Genomic DNA, 24,184 nt, shown 5'->3' on the forward strand with positions numbered 1-24,184 from the left:
GATCTGGGATCCCAAACGCCGTGGCCTGTGGGGGGGTCCATATGGACACAGCCCTGGACTCATTGCCACCCTGGCTTTGAGGAGACTTTCCAGCAACAGCCTGGGGAGAGGGTGCATTGGGAGCCTAGAGAGAAGGGCTAGGCCAAGGCAAAGGACCTGCTTCATGGCTCGGGACAGCCAAAGGAGTGTCCTGCTGGCATGAGGGCAGAGTGTAACACCGGCCAGACGAGAGCAGCAAAGGGCCTTTGCCATCAGGATGAGCTGAGCTCTGCTCTCAGCCACTTCCCCAAATGCACCCTGAAATTCTCTTAATATCAGTCTTGTTGCAAAACATGGTGAAGGATTTCCGTGAGAAGGCAAGACCTCAGCACTTCCTCCAGCAGCGTCACTGTGATGCAGGAGGGCTCACAAGGCAGACACTTTTGAACGGGTCACATTGGGCAGCCCCCAGCAATGCCTCTTCCCTGGGCTTGAGGACGGCCATGGAGCTCAGAGCCCTCCTCCTGCTGCCGCTCTGTTTCCCAGGTAAGAGAAGGGCTGGGCATGCCTCAAGCTTCCCACGCACCCAGGAACGGGGACACTTCTCCACTGCCTGCTGCCTGTGGAGCTCCACAGTGCAGGGAATCCTGACACCGACAGGACTCGGAGCTGAGCAACTCACAGCAGGGATGGGGAGGGAAGGGGCAGCCCCAGTTCCCACCACCACACATCTGGCTCCTCCAGGCTCTCAGGCCAAACCACCCTGGGAGCACAGAGCTGAGGCCTCCACAGCAGCCCCAGCACTTCCACCAGTCGGCACTTCCCAGCACACTGCCTGGCCCCGCTTGGCTCCTCTGATTGCAGTCCTGGGTCAGGACAGAGCTGCCCAGGGGCCCCGCTTGCCTCCCCTGCTGTCCCAGCAGGAAGCACAAAGCTTTCAGCACGTGGAGGTTGGGGAATCGAGGCAGCCCTGTACCCAGCCCAGCCTTGCACCCCTGAGTGGGAGGATGGGGCACAGAGGAGCTGCAGGCAGGGAGCAAGCTCAGGCCCAGCCATGGGTTGAGCATTTCATCCCCAGGGCATGCACTGCCCTCGCTCCTTCCCTCTGCCCCATCCCCACATCCCGTACAGACAGCCACCCGGCTCCCAAGAGGCGGCTGAGCCCCACCACTGCCACCCCTGCCTGGGGAGGGGTTGGCCTCCATTTTGCCCATGGCAAGGGGCAGTAACAACAGGGCTGGGCTGCTGGGGCAGCTCCAAACACTGCACCATGCACGGCTCCATTTAGGCTTGAAGGTCCAACACTGCTAGCACCCACATGTCTGGGTTTTACATCAGAGATAGTGGGGTTTAAATCACAGTTGTGATCCCGGCTCCTATCTCAACACTCCGCACCAGAAATCAACCTTCCCATCTGCAAGCAGGTGCATTTAGCAGGAGAAATGGATCTCAGTTTTCAGAGTTCCTCCAGCCACAAATGCCCATGGAAGAAGGTTGGAGGCAGAGTTTGCCCATCGGGAGGCTGTGGGCAGCCCTGCATCAGCTGCCCTCTCCCTCACCACATCTGATATTTACAGGCCACCCAGCCCAAACAGCAGATGCCGAGGAGAGACAATGGGAAGGAAGCACTCTGTGTATCCAGTGTCCTTACACTGAACACGATAACTACTGGCAGCAGAAAGCCTGGGTCCGTGTGAGAGATGACAAACCTGAGGTCTTAGTGGAGACGACCAACTCAAGACAATACCCATACGCAACCCGTGCCACAAAGGGAAAAGTTACAATAGAGGACAAGCACACATATAGGACCGTGGTCATCACCATGACAAACCTCCAGGCAGAGGACTCAGGCACATACTCCTGTGCTTTACTTTCCTACAATTACGGCTATGTTCCGCTAAAGACAATCTCTCTGAACGTTTTCAAGGGTGAGTACCTTTCTCTCCATACAAACCCAAGGCTTGTCAGAAAGCAACATCATTCCTTCCCCTGCTCTGTCTCCCCTCTCCCACACAGCTGAGCGGCTGCCCCTGACCCCCACAGTCCCCAGCCCTCCCCAGCCTTGCTCCCCGCCTTCCCCGCTCCACAAGCATGGTGTGAAGGAGCCCCACAGAGCCGGCTGGCCCTGCAGGCTCTCGCTCCCTCTTGTCCTGCCCCACCTCACCCCTTCCCTTCCCAACTCCGTGAGGGGGTTGCCCCATGGCAGGGTCTGGCCCAGGTGCCCCGCTCAGGCCGGGGGCGGATGCCCGTGTGCCCACCGCTCGCGGGTCAGCGACCACACATGCTGTTTCACAGTGTTGCGCAGGTGGGAGTTGGACAGTCTCTCTGTGCAGTGCCCGTACAGCACCCTGGGGCACAGCACAGAGACAAAAGTCTGGTGTCGAAGACAAGGTCAGACTGAGTGTAAAGCCATGGTGAGGACAGATTACCCTTCAACATGGCACACACAGCGATCTGCGCCATCCGTCTAGCTCAGATGCACTCTACAGGGATTGCCACCAGACAGGACTCAGTCCCCTCTATTTCCCTCTCCCTCTGTCCCTTTCTCTCCCTCTGCCCAAGCAATCACTGCCTTTCTCCCAGCTCATCACTCAGTGCTGGTGGATAAAGCCTTGAAGCAGGGACTCCTTCAGAGCAAATGGCCACCCACCTGCAAGGAGAGCCTGCTGCTCTCTGAGAGGCGGCTGAGCTCCACCACTGCCACCCCTGCCTGGGGAGGGGTTGGCCTCCATTTTGCCCATGGCAAGGGGCAGTAACAACAGGGCTGGGCTGCTGGGGCGGCTCCAAACACTGCACCATGCACGGCTCCATTTAGGCTTGAAGGTCCAACACTGCTAGCACCCACATGTCTGGGTTTTACATCAGAGATAGTGGGGTTTAAATCACAGTTGTGATCCCGGCTCCTATCTCAACACTCCGCACCAGAAATCAACCTTCCCATCTGCAAGCAGGTGCATTTAGCAGGAGAAATGGATCTCAGTTTTCAGAGTTCCTCCAGCCACAAATGCCCATGGAAGAAGGTTGGAGGCAGAGTTTGCCCATCGGGAGGCTGTGGGCAGCCCTGCCTCAGCTGCCCTCTCCCTCACCACATCTGATATTTACAGGCCACCCAGCCCAAACCCCAGATGCCGAGGAGAGACAATGGGAAGGAAGCACTCTGTGTATCCAGTGTCCTTACACTGAACACGATAACTACTGGCAGCAGAAAGCCTGGGTCCGTGTGAGAGATGACAAACCTGAGGTCTTAGTGAAGACGACCAACTCAAGACAATACCCATACGCAACCCGCGCCACAAAGGGAAAAGTTACAATAGAGGACAACGTCTTCTGTAGGACCGTGGTCATCACCATGACAAACCTCCAGGCAGAGGACTCAGGCACATACTCCTGTGCTTTACTTTCCTACAATTACGGCTATGTTCTGCTAAAGACAATCTCTCTGAACGTTTTCAAGGGTGAGTACCTTTCTCTCCATACAAACCCAAGGCTTGTCAGAAAGCAACATCATTCCTTCCCCTGCTCTGTCTCCCCTCTCCCACACAGCTGAGCGGCTGCCCCTGACCCCCACAGTCCCCAGCCCTCCCCAGCCTTGCTCCCCGCCTTCCCCGCTCCACAAGCATGGTGTGAAGGAGCCCCACAGAGCCGGCTGGCCCTGCAGGCTCTCGCTCCCTCTTGTCCTGCCCCACCTCACCCCTTCCCTTCCCAACTCCGTGAGGGGGTTGCCCCATGGCAGGGTCTGGCCCAGGTGCCCCGCTCAGGCCGGGGGCGGATGCCCGTGTGCCCACCGCTCGCGGGTCAGTGACCACACGTGCTGTTTCACAGTGTTGCGCAGGTGGGAGTTGGACAGTCTCTCTGTGCAGTGCCCGTACAGCACCCTGGGGCACAGCACAGAGACAAAAGTCTGGTGTCGAAGACAAGGTCAGACTGAGTGTAAAGCCATGGTGAGGACAGATTACCCTTCAACACTGCACAATAGCAAAGCTCTGGAAGGCAGAACATTGATCCAGGATGATACCCAGAACAGGATTATCACCATTACGATGAAGAAGCTGCAGGCCCAGGACAGCAGCGTGTATGCATGTGAGCTCTACAGATACCCTCATCCTACCCGGATAATGGAAGTCAAGCTCTCTGTGTCCAAGAGTGAGTACATACTTGCTAGCTAAGTGTGCCTGTTGGCAGATTTCAGCCCCATCTCCCCTTCGTGCCTGTCTGCTCCCAGCAGAGACTCCGTGGAGTTTCCCATGAGCTCCCACAAATGGTCCCACTCTTCACAACTGCTTCCCACAGGGCTGATCCAAGGGTTCCAGGAGCAGCTTCCCCAGCTCAGCACTCAGCTGGCCCATCTGGGTACTGCTGGAGGCCTCCCCACTGCCCGGCATTGCTCTTGCTCTGGCCCCGCAGCTGCCAGCCCTCCCTGGTCCTTGCCTCTCAGACCCTATGGGCTGAGCACCTGTGAGCATTCAACCCTAGGGGAACCAAAGGAAGGGGACAGGACCCCACCCAATTTGTGACTCGCCTCAGAACAAGTAATCTGGGTCCAGTCTCCTTCTGCTCCTCATGTCTGGAGGTAGAAGGATATCCTGGGAGCATTCAGCCCACAGCATGTATTCTAGTGATGGGGAGGGGGTGCCATTGTGCCTGCTTTGGGATCTCACCAAACATGCCGGGTGTTTTCCAGGGACCCAGCAATACTCAGCCAAGGAATTGGGCAATGTTTCTGTCCAGTGTCTATACAATGCCACGGACTATGGGGCTGTGAGCAAAGCCTGGTGCAAAGAGGAAGATGGGAAACCATGTACCATACTGGCCTACACAAATTGGAGTACTTCAAGGACACCTCAGCAAGGCAGAGTGACGATGCAGGACAACACCCAGCAGGGGATTGTCACCGTCACTATGGAGAAGCTGCAGGCACAGGATTCCGGTGTGTACTGGTGTGCGCTTTATGAACACGATCATCTTTTCCGAATGGTGGAGGTTACGCTCAATATTTCTGATGGTGAGTACTGACCTGTAGGGAAATGTGGTTGGTTGTAGATTCCAGACTCACTGTCCTACTCTGTCCCTCTAGTCTTTGCACTGCCCAGCTTACACCACCTCCTGTGTTACATCTGGGTGCGTTTCCCTGCCCAAACCCTACATCATTGTACCTTCTCACACCAACCATGCTATGGAATAGCAGCAAGGATCAGAACTGAACCACACAAATGTGCTGTGTTGCTTGTCTTTTACGTGACAGCAGTTTCAGACATTTTCACAGAGGTGCTTCTGTCACTCATTCTCATGATACCAATTCTGTCCCTTTGCAGCAACTCATCCCCTGGCTTTCAAAGACTATTAAGACCTTCCTGTTTGGTTGCCAAGCGGACAACCTTTAGATGCATATTTTAAAGATCTGTGACTTCTAGGTTTTCTTTCAGCATGATGTTTTAACACTTAGGCACCTGATAGTGGCAGACCAGCACCCTGCTGCAGCCTGTCTGGAATGTGGCAGAGCGGCTCTGAAGGGATATGGCAATCCAGAAGATGAGAGGGGATGGCATAATTCCCTAGGAGAAAATCCTAACACATGGGACTGAATGCAGTCTCTAAGTGAGCAGGCTCCTGCATACACAACCTCCCCTGGGCACAGAAACAGTCCTGGAAGCAATTCTTACAGCTGAGTCTTTCACAGACAATGCTCTTTGCTTAGTTTTTGCAAGCCTCTGCTTAAGCACAGAGTCGTTAAGTACTTCATTGCTACTTGAAGATCTTTGCCATAGAGCATATCTGCTTGCACTTGCTTGCACTTCCTTCTGCCATGCATTGGGGTGGGTATGCACAGAGCGGGGCTCCTGCTGAGCTCCTTGCCCTTCCCTCCCATGTTTTCATCCTTACATTGCTTTGCCTACTGCCAGCAAGTCTGAATGACAGGTTAGAGCCTGGGCAGCTTGTCTGTATTGGGTGTCACAGCAGGAAAGGATTTATATCCACACAGCAATGGCAGGGAAGTTTAGCTGGTAAATGCAAAGCAGCCCAGTAGCAATTACTCTTCTCTTCATGTTTGCGATTGCAGCACTGGGTGAAACAACTTTGTCAGGTACTGCAGGCACAAGTTCAACAACCCTATCTGGCAACACCACAGCACTGAGGTAAGGCCTAGAGAAAGTCTCTGAGCTTGAACAGAGACAAGAGTTATTAATGTTTTGTCCACAATATGCCTGTCTTCCTGGGGAAAGCAGTTTCTGGGCATTCTGAAGACTCCTGCTCACAGAGGAATTAGCTATGTCAGGTGTCCTTACCAAAGATAGCCTCTCCTCTTCCAGCTCCTGCCCAGAGTGTAATTACAAAGGAAGAAGTACATTGATAAAATCAAGTCACAGCTTTCTGGAATGTAGATGCCTATTTACTTTTTTATCCTTATCTGTTTGGGCTGTGCTCTTTGCAGCAATAGAAACCCCTGGATTCTGTCCCCAAGCCTTTCTGTCTCCATTTTGCTTACTCCTGTCCATGAATATTTAACAGTGAAATAGTCCTTGGCTGCTATTTTATCCATTTACCAGGCTGTTAAATGTAAAGGATTTTCTTCCTCTTTGGACATCTGCTGTCATCAACGCTACAGCAGCACTGTACAGAGTATAATCATATGTCAGCTCCCAGTGCACCAGGTGTGGGAAAACACAGGAGGAAAAGACTTCCAGAGCACCTGGAATTGTGCTCCGAACTTTGAACAGTGGCTCGTTTTGAAAGCCTGGGGAGTAGTTTAGCAAAAGCTCAGAAGGCACAGCCAGGTAGAAAAATCAAGATAGCATTGCTGCAACAGAACCAGACCCTCCTTCAAGTGTATAAAAGCTATTCCTGTCCCTTTTTTTGGTCACTGTTTGGTAATGGGCTGTGCCAGCATCATGCTGTGCTACCATCTAACACTGGTAACTCCTTTGTTCTCTTGGCCTCAGCTCAAATGTAAATACCTTCATCCTAATCTCTGGAGTCCTGAGCATTCTGTTCATCCTGGCACTCATCAGCTCAGTAACACTGTGCGTCAGGCGACGCAAGCAGCTGAAGAGAAGAGGTATGTGGAGACTGGTGATGCCCCATGTTCTAGTCTGTACTAAATAGGGCCTTCTCTGGCCATCGCTTTTCCACTCCAGGCAAGCTTATTCCCAACTCACAGTGCCCTGGAGAAGATAAGGCTGGTGCAGCCTGGGAAGCCTCAAGGCAGGCTCCTTGCTGTGATCTCCTCTCACAATAAGTCAAACCCACATTCCTCCAGACTCTGCACAGGACACCTCCTAACATGTTAAAGGAGAAGCGAGAGCAACGTGTTCACCAGATTCAGGGTAGATGGGTCCCACTGGCACAACCGTTGCTTCTATCCCTGGGCAACCCCACAGCCTTTCCCAAAACTCCTGAAGCATAGGCAATGCCCAGGCATTTCATGGACTTCTGTACTTCTAAAACCTCTGATTTTGGCTCATTCCAAAGGTACCAGACAAGAAGAGGACATCTATGAGAAACCAGAGGACATAGCACAGGTAAGAAAAACAGTAGATTTCCCATATGGTACCTGAATCCCTTTCCAATAGTCTGTGAAGAGCTGGCTGACCCAGCTGATGAGGACCTTGGTGCTCATTTTTGGTTGTGAGCAGGAGGAGAGATAGTATTTAATGTCCCTAGAGAGAGGAATGCTCCTAGCTGGAGAGAGAGGGGGGTAATTAGTGTAAGGAAACTCCAGTAGGAAAAAAACACAGTAGAGCAAATTCTAGTAATCTCTGAAAAATGACTTAAAGATTAGAAACCAAGGTTAGACAATGAGGTTGTAACCTGCATCAAGGAGAGGTGGTGAAGGAAAGAGTTTTCTGTTCTTCCACCTCTGTCATGATCGAAGGTTAAGTTTTTTACATCGTTTCTCCTTTGCTCCTAGGAAAAACTTGTTCTTTTGATAACAGCTGTGGCCTGGCAATGAATCATGCTAACAAGTGTTTTCCTTTTCTTTTCGTAGCTGGACAGCACTGAAAGAATAGAAAGTCCCACTGATGACAGCAAAGACCCCAAATATGTTACCCTGAACTTTAAATCCCGACTCAGCTCTGAGGATCCTCTCTACTGTAATGTTGAACGAAGTCAGGCTCACAAGAAAGCCAAAGATGAAAATGTGGAATATGCTGTCATTGCACTCAAGCAGTTACCAACAAATGACAAAGGATGAAGCACAGAATCCCAAAATGATCCATAAATGGGAGAAAAGAATTGGAATACAAAGCGGGAATGGGGAGTAGAAGGTGTGTGAATGGACACTGAGAAAAGATCTAAGTTTTTGCTGCCATGTGTATGTTGCCTATGCATTTTAAGATCTCCCTCTTATTAGAGGCCACAAGAGAATTTTGCCAAAAGTGTGCAGATTCTCTCGGGTCAGACAGAGGTGCTGGGTAATTCTCAGTATCCCTTGCACATCTGCTTTCTTCAGTCTTCTCTTTGGAGAGGCAGGTGTGGAGGACTGACCTTTTGAAAAGAGCAATATTCATCTGGACAGGGATGGGTTTGGTATTTCAACTATCTTCTCTGGTAGAAACTCTATCCCGCTCCTAAGGGTTGAGCTACTATTGCCAAGCAAACTCATTCCAGTGCTGTAGGGATAAAACTCTAACATTGCTGTGACCGGGTTCATTTGCCATGTAATGTGCGGGGAATATGAACACTGGATTATAGGAATAAGCAGAACCAGCATCTGCCTGAAGGCAAATAGCTTGAGGGTGTATTGCAACACGATGATATGCTGCACTGCAAACTTTGCAGACTGAGGATTGTGCTGTATGAATCTGAGCACCAGAAGGTCTTGTAGCGACAAAACGACAATGGTGCATAGAAGTAATACATATCCTTTTGAGACAATGCAAATTCCCCTATGACCAAAATTTACCAGTCTGCTTAGGTAAGAAGCAAGATGGTAAGAGGCTTTCGAACTAAAGCTAAATGTTTAGCTTTAGATCAAGAAATAGAGTGTGCACGCTGGAGTTTGGGGGTAGGAGGGAACGAAGGTGATGTCACTTCTGAGTGCATGTACAAGTGTCCATTTACAGAGTGCAGAGGGTTGTGGGAAGGATTCAGTGCGGCTGCTATGGCTTACATTAGCGAGAGCCACCAACACTCTACCCTCAAGACAACTCAATTGTTTCCCACTGTGAGGGCTGAATTTGCTCTCAGGGTCATCCACAGCCACAGCATATTTATGCAGTCTTTGAGGCCCATACATTGAAAACAGAATGAAGCAGCAGCTGAAATCTGAAGTTACAGGCATGGATTCGCGTGTGTAGCTTGTGCAGACTGCCCCATCCTTTCACCACCCCCTGATCAAAGGCCCTTACTTTGTTCAACAACTTCTGGCTGGCCTGCTGTCTTACACCCCGTGTTCCCCAAGAACACACAAACTGGCTGCTTAAACCAAGGCAGTGTGGAATCAAGACAAGCAAGGAGAACCAAAACTTAGTATTTCTGGAGAAAGGGAAGAAGAAAACAACATGTAGTATTGCACTAGAGGAGTGGACAGGGCACCGGAACGTTTTTTAACAGAATTTTCCTTGCTGTGCTAACTGCAGGCACAAGCCATGAGACAGATAGACATGAGGAAGGTCTGTACAGACAGTAGTACTGAGCAAGAAACTGGTAGGCTGTGCGAAGAACTTGCAGGAAGTGTGACACAGACAACAAGAGGAAGAAGTATGAGCATAAGAGGGCTGGTCTCAACATCAGCTGATATAACAGAAGGGACACGATGGTAATTATGAGTGGATTATTTACAGATGTAAATGTCCAAGTGAGTCAGACACACAATATATTTATGGATCTCCAGTGCAGCTCTGATGCAGGTTGGCAATTTCTAAGAGCTCGCAGAAACACTAGACTGGCTGGGACCTCATCAAACCCTGCTATCCTGAATAATCACACCATCAACTATCAATCAAACATGTTTTTCCAATGGATTTGGTGTCTCACCTTCACTTTTACGAGGCATCTTTGTATCTCTTCAGGAATCACTATCCAGCCACTCTCAGATGTAGCTCTGTTCTTCTGCAGCACTGTGCTGTACTTTAAACAGCTCTTCTCTGCCAATTCACCAGTGCAGCTGGTTCTTCGTAAGTTCTTTGGAAGACCAATACAAACCAGCACACCTGCTTCCAGCACTTTTTGTTTTCTTGGCTACAGCACAGAAAGTAACTTTTGTGGCTTCTTCTAAAGTCCCAGGAGAGCAGAAATGCATGTGCAGTTTCATAGGAGAGCTCACCAGGGCCTTGGAAATCGATAGCATTACTTCCCTCTCTCTGCTGGAAATACTCCAAATTACACATTTGCTGCCTTTATTTAGCAGTCATGTGGTGAGCGATATGAAATGAGTTTGCTGGGGCTCAGCTGAATTTCTCCAAAAGACCAGAAACCCTCGCACTTTATTTGGCTGCACCAAGCTCTGCAGACAGGTGGCAAATCGAAGCACTCCCTGTTCACAAGCCAGTCACATCCAACAGGCTTCTCTTGCTATGGCTGCACCAGGGAAGCTGATCTATTTTTTGGGATCTTCAGAGTTGACGTGGTTAACTTGAAATAAAGAAAGAAAAAGAAAATGGTTCTGGAAATGGTTCATTCAGCCCAAGATTCCCCTAACTATTTGCTATTCATGCAGTCAGTTACACTGGGTCAAACAGTGGAAGAGTAATAGTAGAAAACAATTGAGTTCAAGAGAGATGTTTTCAGGGAGACAGTTGCTTCTGATCAAAGAGAATACAGATTTGTGCTCACTCAAGCAAGAACGAACAAAAACTGCATCAGTAAGCCTCACAGAGAATTTTTGGATACTGTAAGGTTCCATTTTCTTCGACACTAATTAGAGGAGAGAAGAAGAAGGCACATTCATGAATGGATAGGCTTGCAGGTTTATCTGCCTGTTAAGAAGCAGATAAGCACACAGGTTAAGAAGCCAGGGTCTATTGGTACTTGCATGGAAGATCAAGTAAATAAATTCAAAAAAGAAAAAATAGTAACCGATCCACAGCTTACCAGTTTGCTAACGCTAAAGAAGGCTCCCTTAACTGCAGTCCTGAACTACGGCATCATCCCTTGGTCTTATGTCCTTTCTGCTAGGTACAAAATAAAGATGTTTGTTTTGCTCATCTAAAGCACCTCACAGCTTCACCTAGCACAGTGTTCTTTTCTTCCTGTCCTCGGCTATATGTTAAATAGGAGTACTTCATGCACAGCCTCTTCTAAACCTCCTTTCCCCTGAAGGTAAACCCCAAGATTATGTCCTTGCCGTCCCTTCACCCTGGTGATGCTGACTGAGCTACCTGCAGAGTCTTGATGAAAGCCGCGCTTTCCCTTTCGGCTTTCCAGAAACTCGCCCATGCAAAGCTTGCATGTAAAGCCATTGCAGAGCTCACAGGGACTCCAGTACCACAGTTTCAGGCCATCACATGATGCTCTCTTTCAGGCTGTCTGGACTAAATTGTGGCTATGAGTGGGCAGTGCTGATGCCTGAATTTTCAGCCCACGAGAGAAATGCCCGTCCCTGCTGCATTGCTCAATATGCAGGTCAAAAAAGATGCCAAGTTCCTGTGCTCATTCCTTCCGGCAGAGCAAGGAGGGGGGAAAAGCAAGCTGCTCTTGGGCAAGAGTTCTTTTCACTTTTCTCCAGGCTCCTTTCTTGTCCCCTTCTCTGCTCAACTGGCATGGAGAAGCTTGTGCACCTCATCTTCTTGGCCTTCTTGTCAGGTAAGAAAGCGTACGTGGCCTTGGGGTTAACAGGTAGGGTAAAGGATTGGTGCAAAACTTGGTCCCTACCTGCACCTGGTATGAAATGACTGACAATGCTATGGGAAAAGACTACACAGGTCTTGAAACACAGTAGCTTTTTCCAGATGCAACAGCATCTTTGTTGTAGCATGCCATTCTTCAGAAGATCAATACAAACACTTACTATGGATAAAGAGTCTCAGTGCCTGGCTGTACACTGCAAGGTCCAATGCAATGCAAGCAGAGGGAACCTGGAGCACTGCGGTGTGTTCTGCACTCTACTCTTCCTCCTCAATTATATTGCAGGGCTGTCAGACTCCTTCCTCAGAGTTTGCTTTTCTCCCTTAATTTAACAAAGGGCCAGTGGTGATCCAAGTGCTCAGCTTTTTTCACAGGGATCCTTTTGAGAGAGAACAGGAAACACTGCTGACAGAAGTCTTGTGTGTCTTCTCAGAGTGAAATGTGATATTGCAAAATCCTATTTGTTTGCATTTATAGGGCTTCAAATATAAATTGCAGCATCTAGAGTTCAAGAGGAGGAAAGTAAAACTCAATGAAGGGGACATCTCTGAAATCTTGGGCACTTGACTGTTTTCAGCTTGGAAAGCAATGCTCATCTGAAATGAGAAACATGGGACAAGACCCAGCTGGTATTCCCAGCTGACAGCCTTCTGTCTCCAGCCACACTTTGGAGATCCCAGCTGCCTGCAGCAGTGCACAGGGAGGCAACAGATTCAGGCTTTGGGACGCAGAAACCTGTCTCAAAAATCTGAATGGGTTTGGAAAAAAGTCCACTATACTTTTTTCAGTAGCACACAACAAGGGAGGAGGACCATAAATAGTAAATGATCTGTCAGCAGAACTGGTTGGAAAGATAACGACACAAAGTTTTCCACAGGGGCATCAGCAAATCTCTAAATGCCTTGATTCTGCTAGAGAGATTTTTTGCAATGTTGTTTCTATTTAAAACAAAAACCAAAACCCTGGGGCCATTCCAGGAACTGAAGGGGCAGCACTGTGGGTGAGGAGGGGTCCACAAGAGAAACAGGAGAGGGAGTGAAAATGTTTAGAGGGATTGCACAGGACTGGGCTGGCTGTGCAGTGAGGTAAGCGTTGACTGGAACAACTGAGGGGAGCAACATACCAAGATAAAGACTTGTAGGTGTGGGATCCTTGGAGAGCACAGATCCATTTTTATGCCTTCTTGTAGTCAAGCCTGAAAGACCTTCTGTTTTTTTAGTTTACAATTCACTCAGAATGGTTGAATTTTTTTAAAGAAGTGTTATTAGAAGGCACAGCCAGCACAAAGTCCTCACAACAACCTATTTTTTAATTTACTTCTGGTTTATCATTACATATGGTTTCACAGAACCTCTGTATTTTTTCACTAGACATACAGATTTCCCCAAATACCGCAGTGCACTCTCTCTGGAAGTATTAATAGCTCAGACTGTCCCTTCTGCCTTTGCCTACCATAAAGAGGAATGAAAATTAGAAATAAGGAACTAAGGCAACCCCCTCCCCCCTCAAGAAAAAAACCCAACAAGCAGCCAAAGACGAGTTGTCAACATGATTAAAATTAGTAGAATATTAAAAGATAGGGTGAAAAAATTGCTAAACTCCTGGATTTAGAAATTAGGAGTGGGCTTAAGAAGTAACCTCCTGAACGGGTAGCTGGGTGCTGGTTTGTAGGTGTCACTTTGATCCTAGCATTTTCCAGTGCTGTGTTGCTTCTCCCTGGCTGTATAAAGAGCCTTAAAATGGGGATAAACTTCACGGACATTTACTGCAAAGGATTTTTTCTGCAGCGGAGGGTACTCCAGAGCTAAATCTGCATCTATGAGCACCGGTGGAAGGGCTGAGGTCAAGGCCAAAGCCAGAAGCAAGCTGCCTTGCTGCAGCTGTATGCAAGTAAGCAGGCTGGATGTTGCAAAGCAGAGGTGTTACAGCAAGACTAATGAGAGTTACACAGAAACCATTTGTCATTATTGGGTCAAGCTATGTTTTTATGAGCTGCTTGTAAAAGAGCTTTTAAAAGTCAAGACGGCTTGCCTGATGCCAACTCAATCTACCTGAATGCCCAGCTTCATGCTCCTCAGGACCAGAGGAAAATGCAAGTTTATATTTAATCCCCTAATCATGCTGACAAATTGCTTCCCCATACTGCACAGGAACCCACTTTTTTTTACAGAAAGCGTGATGTGGTTGAGCTCCAGACTGCAATCCAGAGGAGTCACCACAGGGCCAGAAGGGAAGGCGAGGACCAAAATTTCAGGAACTTCTGAAAATGCACAAATACTAATGAAGCTGATACCTCCTCCTCCCCTCAGTCTCCCCCCCCAAGAATAGCTGCCTGGCTAGAGCCAAGTAACACACCAGTCAGAGGGATCACTACAGACATATTTCAAGAAAGTCTGAACCAAGGCTCTGAGCCCAAGCACCCTGCGTCTTTCATGGGGGAAGCAGGCAGGTGACATCCCTACAGCTGGACAGCAGCTGTCACTAGAGTTGCAAAAGAGGAAAATTATATTTAGCATAAACATAGTGGTAAGGGATAAGGGAAAGAGACTTGGCTCACCACTTCTGCCTTCTCTCCCAGCATCCCGTGCTGCAGACAACATCACTGTGGTGTACGGAATGGAAGGGGGCACCATTTCTGTCAACTGCACCTATAACCCCTGGCAGCAGCGGTGGAGAGAAAAGAGCTGGTGCAAGCAGACAGACGAGACCAAGTGCCAACACGTGGTGAGCGCCCGACGCTTCTGGCTGCCATTCCTAAAGAACAGGAATGGCACCACCTCCATCAGTGACAATGTCCGTGAAGGGGTCCTGACAGTGACCATGAAGCGACTCAGGAAGCAGGATGCTGGGTTGTATCAGTGCAAAACTGACTACCTGGGGGAAACAAATACCTTAAGGAAGGTGCAAGTGGAAGTGCTGACAGGTATGTCCCAGGGCTGTGAGTTTCATGAGTTCCTGAGTTCCTACTTAAATTTCGTGTGTGTCTGCAGATGCCAAGGCCTCATTTTAGTAAACATCTATGTTGGTCTTACTCTAAGGAGGTACTGTGTTTCATTGCCTCTTTTTAGTTCCTGATTTACAGGAGCATGACCTCACTGTCACAGGGCATCTAACATGTCATCCCCTTATTGCTACTCAGATTAATCTTCTAGCACGCAGCCCAGTGCCCAATCTCACCTTGGTTATCTATGCCTAGCTGGGGCACTGGTGTTGGTGACACCAATCAATATCACCCAGAAACATCTGCAGACTAAACTGTTCTGTTTCTGTCATCAGCTGTCCTGGAGACCCAAATGCCAGAGGAGCCTAGTGCTGCTGTGCAGCGCATCTCCAGGTAAGCCATAAAACTCTTCATGCTGTGATCTCTAGTCTTCCTAGGACCGAGGCAGATTAGCATTGGCAACCCCATTTGAAGCTGAGAGGAATACCACCACAGGCATATCCTCTACCTCTTCATAATCTATGACAATTCTCAGAGCTGCTGTGTGGTTTCTAAACAGCAGCTTTATCCTAATCCAGAAAATACGGTACTTTGGCGCCAAGCAAAACAACTCCTGCAGATCACAATTTATCCGTATGTGAGATAACCTATTAGAGGTGTTCTAACCTCCCAGGCTCTGTTGTGCACAGGCAGGGACTGCCTGTTGCAGGAGATGTTACCATCCTCACATTGTATACTACAAGCGTTTCTTTAAAGGTTGAACCATCTCTTTCATTGTTGTATTTGTGGTTCCCCATAGCATCTCTCCTGAAGCTGATTTCACTGTCTTCTATATCATTGCTGGAATCCTGGTTACTAAGTTCATGGTGGCTGTGCTGATGTTTATCATTGGCAATAGCAGGAAGAACAGAGAAAGAGAGCAGAAGAACCCAGCCCTGAATGAGCAGCAGGTCCTCCCTTTCACTGGTGACCTTGCACATGATAGAATCAGCCCCTCCTGGGAGAGCACTGCTTAGAGCTAAACCAAAGGGAATCCACAGGGAAACGAACAGCAAGCATTTGGAGGCAAAGCAAGAAAAGGATCACCTATTAAACATAGGTATCGCTGAACCTATCACTCTGGAGAGGGAACATTGCCATCTACCACCTCTTCTCATTGGCGCTGACCAACTTTTTCCAACACAACTGAGCTGAAAAGATGCTGCCGGTGACACCTGAACCTAATGGAAGAGGATGGGATCGAGGGCCATGGGGAAAGGAGGAATGTGAAGCCTTTCTGTGAAGAGATCCAGAACAGACTTACCTATGCACAGAGATGCTTCCCCCAGGCATGGTAAAGGTGAGAGAGCTCTGCTCAGTTTTCCCCCAGCTCATTGCTAGGCCAGAAAAAACTTTGCCACTCCATACTCTACTGGCAAATGCTTTGTTATAAATGAAGCTACAGATACACCAGTGAACATAAATAGAACTTCAGATAACACATCTCAATGACCATGTGTTAAGCAATTCACAAACACATCCACATAATGTAAAAATGGGAAGACATGGTTCTGTCTCAAATCTCCAGACACTTCTCCTGATTCATTGAAGACCGGTCTTAAAGAACTAATAGCTTTTTTCAAGGTGTCCTGCATGTCTCTACAAAACGCTCGAATGCTTCCCCCAAAAGCATGAAATATCACCAGAACTAGATGTTTTGTATTGAAAGCTAATATTATTGTCTAGAAATCAGCTTTTTAACTGAGATTCCACTTTCTAAAGACTGAAGCTTTTGACACACTTTTAGCAATGCAATGCTCTGCTATCATCACCGCCACACCACCAGGCAGAGTTATTCCAGATACTCATCCCTAGTATCATTCCACCAGGGTCTGAACTGAGACCCATCAACTTCATGTCATCTCAGAGCAGTGGCAGGTGAGAGATTCTGTCTTTCCAAGGTGATGAAGAGTAGCTCCCAAAAACTGCCTTGGACAGTGTGGATGCTTGGTGGAAAGGTGTAGGGAACTGCAGAACGTAACAGGAAGGGATGTTAAGACTACACGCAGCTCTGAGCCTGCTTCCTCATTTCTCAAATGACTTTGTGAACAAAGAATGAACGGTCTCTCGGTATATTTTCTACCCTCTCAAGGGGATGTTACCAATATGTCATCATTGTTCATCACTCCCCAAAGTGAAGCTGCATTTAGCTCTCCCAGGAAGACCCCACACCCAAGGGCATTCACACTTCTTTTCCCTGCACTGCCTGCAAAGCTAAATAAAATCAAACTGATTATCTGACTTAGTGTGGATTCATGATAAAGAGCTGCAGTACACCACATCATGATACATCACCCAGAGAAGAGGAACACGCTGGTGTGTTTATAATGTACAGAAATGCTCTGAGCCAGCTGGGCAGATTGGCACATGCAGCCAGCTATTTAGCACCACACAGAAATGGCAGCTCAGATCCTGAAACCAGATCAGGCTATGCATGGTTCTGCTCTGTCTAAATTAATTTCCTTTTTTTCCAGAGGGTAATTTAGCTCATACACAGTCGCACACCACTGCAACTGTACTAACATAAACCTAGCTTCAGTATTCCCAGGTGGTACCGTGATGCCAAGCTAGATGTGCTATAAAACAAGGGAATCACAGCTCTAACCATGAGATCTGGGTCCTAGTTCCAGCTCCAACCTGTTGAGAGACCTCAGGGAGGGCCATCCACTGCCTCTGTGATGGCACAGTGATGGTTCTCCACCACTATATGAGGGCTTTGGGAACGAGGGATATAAAACTTGCACGTAAGTGCAAAGCAGCAGAAAGGATGAACACGTCCAACTGAAAGCTGCTCTGTAATATATCAAGGTAGCACTAGAGACCAAAAATGCCTGTTGCTAAATATGGCTACCAAGACAACAATATATTTAAAGCAAAAAAGTAGCCAGTAAATGTTACGCAGCCTTCATAACTACTTCCCACCCAAGAAGTAATATTGTTAGTTAAAAGATATTCTCAGCAATTCCAAACTGGCAACATCACTCTAGGCAGCAGATGACTGCAAGTGACACAGCAAGTTAACTTCCCCTGCAACAGAGAATTTCTCAGTGATAAAGCAGCACTGGGATACATTTTTTTCCTCCATGCCCTAAACCACTTTCTACTTCAGGATGGAGCATTTTCCAGCCCTGCTGCTCTTGCTAGCACTACCACGTAAGGCTCAGAGACTCTTCATTTCTCCTAGGAACAGGATGCTCTCTGTGCTGTTCCATGCATTGCACACTGTTACTCTCTTGAGCATGCTTTATTCAGGCCATCTATAGCCAGGTGCAGAATCAGTTTCCCAGAAGTTAATGAAGGGAGGAAATGTTCAGCCTGATGTTTGCTTATTTTAATTATACAGGCTTTTGGGTTCTCATTTTTGTTTATAGTAGTTCTGTATTTTGTGCAGAAACTGAACTTCATGGTAGGACATTTGGCAATCTTTGCTCTTCTGAGACCTTTCTCTCCCGCTATCGTGAAGTTCTCAGTCTGAAATCACCTAGCATATGGGGAGGAAAACCTGTGTGTGTTGCTCTCTCCTGATATGTCATGGATCAAGTATTGTCACAGACAGGCTAGCTGCTGTTTGCTTTCTTGTTGCAAATAAATACTGAGTCCACAGAGAGGAACAATAGGAATAAAAATGGAAAAGGGGTAGTGGCACTAAGGCTAAGCATAGATGTTTATTAAGGTAAACCTGCAGAGTTAAATTACTCTTCTTAGAGGCCCAGTGTGAGAGTTCCAGTGGTATAATGTAAGAAAAACTGGCATACTAAGCTGCAACTAGCTGTAGCATTGTTTTCTTCTTTCTTTAGAAGAATCATGCATAGCAGGAGAGGACACCCAAGTGTTTCTGCATACAGAAGGAGAGTCCTTCAGAGCAAACTGCTCATACGATGTGCACAAGAATTTACATAAGAAGAAATTGTGGTTCAAGGAGCTGTCAGAAAAATCTTGTCCAGTCTTAGCCTTGAGTTCCCCTCTAAAAGAAAGGATTAACTTTAACCGTGCACTGCATTGTTCAGCTGACCTGACAGACTTTGGATGAAGCTAGTTTTCTGTGATCACAACAGCAGTTCGAAGACAGGATTCTGGCACATATCTGTGTGGGGTGATCTGAAGAATGTTCTGCTGCAAAGAATACAGATGGTGGTTTCACTTGAGGGTGAGCTATGAGGTCAGCAGTGCACCGGGTTGGAGACAGCCAAAATAAATCAAAAATGATGTGTCATTTCCATTTTTGTTTCACAGCAAAACACGGTGTATCTAAACACAGAGATCCCACTAGAGGTTATCAAGGACAGGGTAAAACTCTATTATATAGCTCAATATAGAACTACAATATGTACCTATATGTATCTAGAGGCAGAAATGGCCAGGAAATTATTGTTGCTGTATGAAATCAAAATGTTTCAAAGGGGAAAAAAAAAGAAAATTATCGATATTTTACAGATTACCATCAAAAACTATGAATACAATTTTGTAGAATTGTATTAATCAAAACCAAATGGATTTGGGACAGAAATACTTCAGTAAATTGATGAAAAATAAAAAACAATACTTCCTTTTGCACAAAATTTTCCATTCTGTTAAGAGTTTTACAGTCACAGAAACCTTTCACACAGAAAAGCTTTGATAACTCACGTAGAAGACTTGTGAGATGGAGCAACACCATCTTGAACTTGAACACATATATGAGTCATAAGAAATATACTGAGGTGGCTCCATGTCCCAGCACCTGGGGAATTTGACAGCAATAGAACCTGATACAGCCCATGTTCAGGAAGGGCAGCAGTAATCTGAATTTCTCATTTGCCACCTGTCCTGGTTTTGGCAGGGATAGAGTTAATTTTCTTTCTAGCAGCTGGTACAGTGCCGCATTTTGAATTTAAGATGAGAATAATATTGATAACACACTGGTGGTTTTAGTTGTTGCCAAGCAGTCAAGGACTTGTCAGCTTCTCATGCTGCCCCACCACCAAGAAGGCAGGGTACACCCAAGAAGCTGGGAGGGGACACGGCCAGGACAGCTGGCCCCAACTGACCAAAGGGATATTCCATACCATATGGCCTCATGTTCCATATAGAACTGGAGATGGTTGTTTTAGCTGCCTGCCAGGTTAAACCACAACACCGCCCCAACCTCATCTCCAGTGACCACCCTCCTCAAACTGGGGCTGCTTATTTCCTTGTCTTCTGCAAGTTCTCTTTGTGCTGATCTTAGCTTTGCTCCTTTGTTGGGTGAGATGTACGCCACCATGGGGATTGTTTTTTCCTGTCTTTTCTCCCTCTAATGAATCACCACTCTATTTTCTTTAGAACCTAAAAAAAAAAAAAAAGGAACTCCCTGTCCCTCCATTGCTCCTATTCTGTGATAACCAAATCAGGAAGCTTCACCGTTTTATTTGGTGCAAAACGGTGTCCCGAATTAGATGTCAACCTATTATCGGAGGTAACTCTGATCAAAGTATCGTTAAAGTAGGAAGGACTGAAATGATGAATGACTTCTCATGGAAAATTATTAGAGTGTGGCTGAAAAAGCTCTGACTTAATGACTCAGGAGAATATCATCTTGAGAGCCATTTCCAGGGGAGAAACAAACTACTGAATAGGATCATGCTAGAAGTTTTGGGTGAGTTAATCAAAGAATTAATGATCTTCTAAAAGTCAGCAATTTCTTACCACTTGACAAGAAAGATTACAGGTCAATGTTAAAGAGCTCTCTTCTGAGCCTGGAAATTTCCTGAGACACAGATAATTCCTGAATTTCTTTTTTTTAAACAGATTTTTGATACATACTAATGGTATAAATAAATTGCAGCCAACTGGTGGGGGGGGAGTCTGGCTTGGCTTCATTGACTAATGAAATTTTATATTTATATCAACAGATGAAACAGACTTCAAGCATTCTGAATCTTTGCCTGAATTTCTACCTGAGTTCATCTCTTTGCCACTGCTCATTAATAAAAATCTGTATTTGTGTGTGGAGGGGAATCACATGACACATCTTGTTTCTAAGATGCTTCCTTTCTAAAAGCATTCAAGTGCCCAAAATAAGCAACTCAGTTTTCATATTATTCTCTAAAACGGTACAAATTTTCATGGCTGGTCTATACCTTCTACAAAACCTGTCTCCTGCAGGAGCTGTCTTTTCCTTTTGATCTGTCACAGGACCCAAACTTATAAGGAAAGCAGAAACCAAATCTCATTTGTCCTTCTGCACATGATATAATTGTTGAATAAGTAGGTTTTCCAATGCAATCAAGTATCAAATATTTTGCAAGAATGAAAAAACACAAGAGTACCACAACCCAAAGGGAAGAAAACTGAAATCACAGTATGTCTGTTCCTGTCATACTTACTACTAGCTCTCTGGCTGGGCCTACTCTTGATATTTTCATTTAGATACACTGATAACAGGTACTATCCAACAACCCAAACAAAACTCCCAGCTCTTACCTGAGGAACTGGTTGATCCCATTCCTGTGATTCAGCTGCATTAACTAACCTTCTTTTACTGGCAAATGGCAAAGGATGAATTTTCTCGTGCAACTTCACAATTTCATAGCTAACAAGCAAGCAGTAACTCTGGACCATTCTACAAACCTGCAAAGCAGGATTTTTTAGCATGAGAAAAAGTCACCGGGGTGGTTTGATGTGGGAAAATCACCTGCTCTTGAGTTTTTTCCAAGAGAAAAATTGGAATGGGGATGCAGATTTAGACACCACTTCATTTCCCTAAGAAGGGGGGTGTCGCCAACACAACAGCAGTAAGGATCAGAGGTAAAAACCAAAGACTCCCAGACTCTATAGCATTCTGGATGCACTGCAGGACTTGAGGAGTGGTGTGACAGACAACCTAAGCATGTGCATGCACACACATACACACACAAAGAGGCTTCCCCTTCTCCCCTAGAGAGTTTGGTCCAACCTCCCCAGGTCCCATGAAAAACTGCAGAACATTCTTATCAGTTTCAGGAGCGCTAGGTGAGGCCTCTACTGATGACGCTCAGTTTGACTGTGTTCTTACTTTCTATCTGCTTAAAAAAAGAACAACTCTATTGCCCATGCAATGCTACAATAACTCTGCCTTTTGTACAAACAGACCAGCCCAAGACCAATCCCAGCTAAACAACGTGGTAAGTTAGATGAGAGTTATTACCCTGTTAATGATCCTGATCAAAGACAGACCATGAGAAGGGCTACTGCATCCTGATGAGGGATGCCTTTGAACTCTGGTAGCACTGCAAATGACTGCAGGAAGAGGATTCAAACTCCTGAGTATTCCCCAGGCTTGCCAAGTGCCAAAGAAAATACAGCTGGGAAGGATCTTCTGTGGCTGTAGATCAGACCTCATGGAATCACGCTTGTTTAGAGACAGCAGGGGTAATATTTGCATGCTGAATTTTTATCCTGGAACCATAATCCATTTTCAAACACACAAAATCCCCTCCCAAATGAACGTAGTCACCTCTGGTGCTGTAAATAGTAACGGAGATATCATGCTTTTCCCTGCAGGACTCTCTATGCTCTCATGGTGCTGAGTTCCTTCCTGCCTACAACTGCTCTGATTGCTACCGTTATACTCCTTGTCACCACTTACGTCAGAAGCAAAAGGGAAGGTAAAGCTCCCTAATCTTCTTGTCTAGTTTTCCTGCCCCTACAGCTTGTCATCCCATCTCCCTGACTGTAAGGAAGGTCTGTTCATAGTAATCATTGTCCAGAGTGGCAATGAGACCAAGCTCAGTGAAATGCAAGACGTGAGTTAAATTACAGGGAAGGGATAGTGGGGGTAGTGATTTTTAAAATGAAAAGGTAAAGGTGTGGTTTTACACTCAAAGGAAATTCTGTCCTTTGTGGCGGGAAAAAGGATGGACTTTGGCAGACATCCTTCTTTCGGACAAGCAGCACTGCAGGTAAGACATCATCAGAAATCCTACATTCCCAGTGCTTTGTTTGCTCTCTGTCATGCAGAGACACTGGCTCTGTGTTCAGCACTCACGGGGGTTATAAAGCACACAGAACCATCCATCCTACAGTGGGTGCGTAGCATCCGCTCAAGCTAGCAGACTAAAGCTAGCTGTCTGTATTTGTTGATGACATCTTGTTGCAAAGCAGACACAACCTAACTTGGTCATTTGAGTAAGTCATAGCCCTTCTGCATATTTTTGTTTATAATACTCAGAAAAATAAATGTAATAACAAATATGTAATTTTGATAATTAACTGGCCTTGAATCTTCAGTAACATCATCAGAGGTTCTCATCAAAGGAAAACTTATTGTGTCCTAAATATTTCCTGTGTTAACTGTTGCTGCATCTTTCTACCCAGTCCCTTAAATATGAGGAAGTAGTTTTGTGTAAGAGAAGTTTTCTAAACTTCTCTGAGCGCACATTCCCTCTTCCCATGCATCCCCTCCCCTCTTCCCTAGTTTCATTACATGAGAAGAAAACATTTGTGATCGTAGATGAACTAAGACTAATATTCAGAAACAAAAAATGCTGAATTTCTTTTTAACTTCTCATTCTTTGTGGTTTCTCAGAAGGACAGAAGAAACGAAGTAGAATGTCAGATGGGGAACTAAATGACGGTACAATATATATGCTGTCATAAGGAACCAAACTCAGCTGAAGCCTGAAGATCATAGAACCACAGAATGGTTTGCGTTGGGAGGGACCTCACAGCCCATCCAGTTCCAACCCTCCACTAGCCCAGGTCGCCCAAAGCCCCATCCAACCTGGCCTTGAACACTTCCAGGGATGAGGCATCCACAGCTTCTCTGGGCAACCTGTGCCAGTCCTTACCACCCTCACAGGGAAGAATTTCTTCCTCGGATCTCATCTCAATCTCCCCTCCTTCAGCGTAAGGCCATTCCCCCTTGTCCTGTCACTCCCTGCCCTCGTCATATGTCAACATACAGCCTTCACCAGAAGTTTTCTTCCACACTCGAGAACCACTAGGCAATTAACTTTCCTCAGGAGCTGTGGAATACACTACTGTTATCTTCAGAGCCACAATTCTACATACTGGAAATGAAAAGAAAAAAGCAAGTCCTCCTAAACAAAGCAGCACAAAGCCTTGGGCTTATTCACAGAACTTTGCTGAACTACATTTAGAAATAATCAATTTGTAACCAATTGCTGAAGTTGGATGCACATGGGGTGCAAGGCAGAAAGCAGCTGAAAGGATGAGGCACATGGATGCACAGAAAATAACTGCATTTTTCTAATAGTACAGCATCACAATTCAGCTATTGGTAAGCAAATCCAGCGGAAGGCTGTGGTTTATTTGCTTTTTACAAACAGCTCTATTTTTAAGTGACAGGCAACTATGAACCCAAATACAGGAAACTGGTTCTCTTTGGTAGCAACTGATACAGTGCCACAGTCAACAAAGGGCTGTGAGATATGGGAACATGATGCTTCCTCTTAGACTTTCTTCAACAGCTCACTTAAATAC

The 24,184-nt window shown here is 46.6% G+C and overlaps 2 protein-coding genes and 1 pseudogene across 3 annotated transcripts; all 3 read left to right on the forward strand.

The window, feature by feature from the left end:
* Nucleotides 1–397: 397 nt before the first annotated feature.
* On the forward strand, nt 398–10,988 carry LOC129196523 (polymeric immunoglobulin receptor-like). 2 transcript variants are annotated; one of them, XM_054804137.1, is made up of 9 exons: nt 398–525; nt 1,557–1,907; nt 3,084–3,434; nt 3,802–4,122; nt 4,661–4,981; nt 6,038–6,113; nt 6,918–7,033; nt 7,447–7,496; nt 7,964–10,988. In XM_054804137.1, exons 1-9 carry the CDS (start codon nt 483–485, stop codon nt 8,168–8,170), a joined length of 1,836 nt encoding a protein of 611 aa, XP_054660112.1. In that variant the 5' UTR covers nt 398–482; the 3' UTR covers nt 8,171–10,988. The 2 variants fall into 2 exon arrangements, with proteins under 2 accessions (XP_054660112.1, XP_054660113.1); XM_054804138.1 differs by lacking the exon at nt 1,557–1,907 and having other exon boundaries at nt 403–525.
* Nucleotides 10,989–11,577: 589 nt separating this feature from the next.
* On the forward strand, nt 11,578–17,301 carry LOC129196539 (triggering receptor expressed on myeloid cells 2-like). Its single transcript, XM_054804188.1, has 4 exons — nt 11,578–11,721; nt 14,342–14,686; nt 15,040–15,097; nt 15,504–17,301. Exons 1-4 carry the CDS (start codon nt 11,679–11,681, stop codon nt 15,718–15,720), a joined length of 663 nt encoding a protein of 220 aa, XP_054660163.1. The 5' UTR covers nt 11,578–11,678; the 3' UTR covers nt 15,721–17,301.
* A 525-nt stretch (nt 17,302–17,826) lies between these two features.
* On the forward strand, nt 17,827–23,925 carry LOC129196274 (uncharacterized; annotated as a pseudogene).
* The last annotated feature ends 259 nt before the right edge of the window (nt 23,926–24,184 follow it).

The sequence above is a fragment of the Grus americana genome, chromosome 25 (genome assembly GCF_028858705.1).
Source record: "Grus americana isolate bGruAme1 chromosome 25, bGruAme1.mat, whole genome shotgun sequence".
Classification (NCBI taxonomy): domain Eukaryota; kingdom Metazoa; phylum Chordata; class Aves; order Gruiformes; family Gruidae; genus Grus; species Grus americana.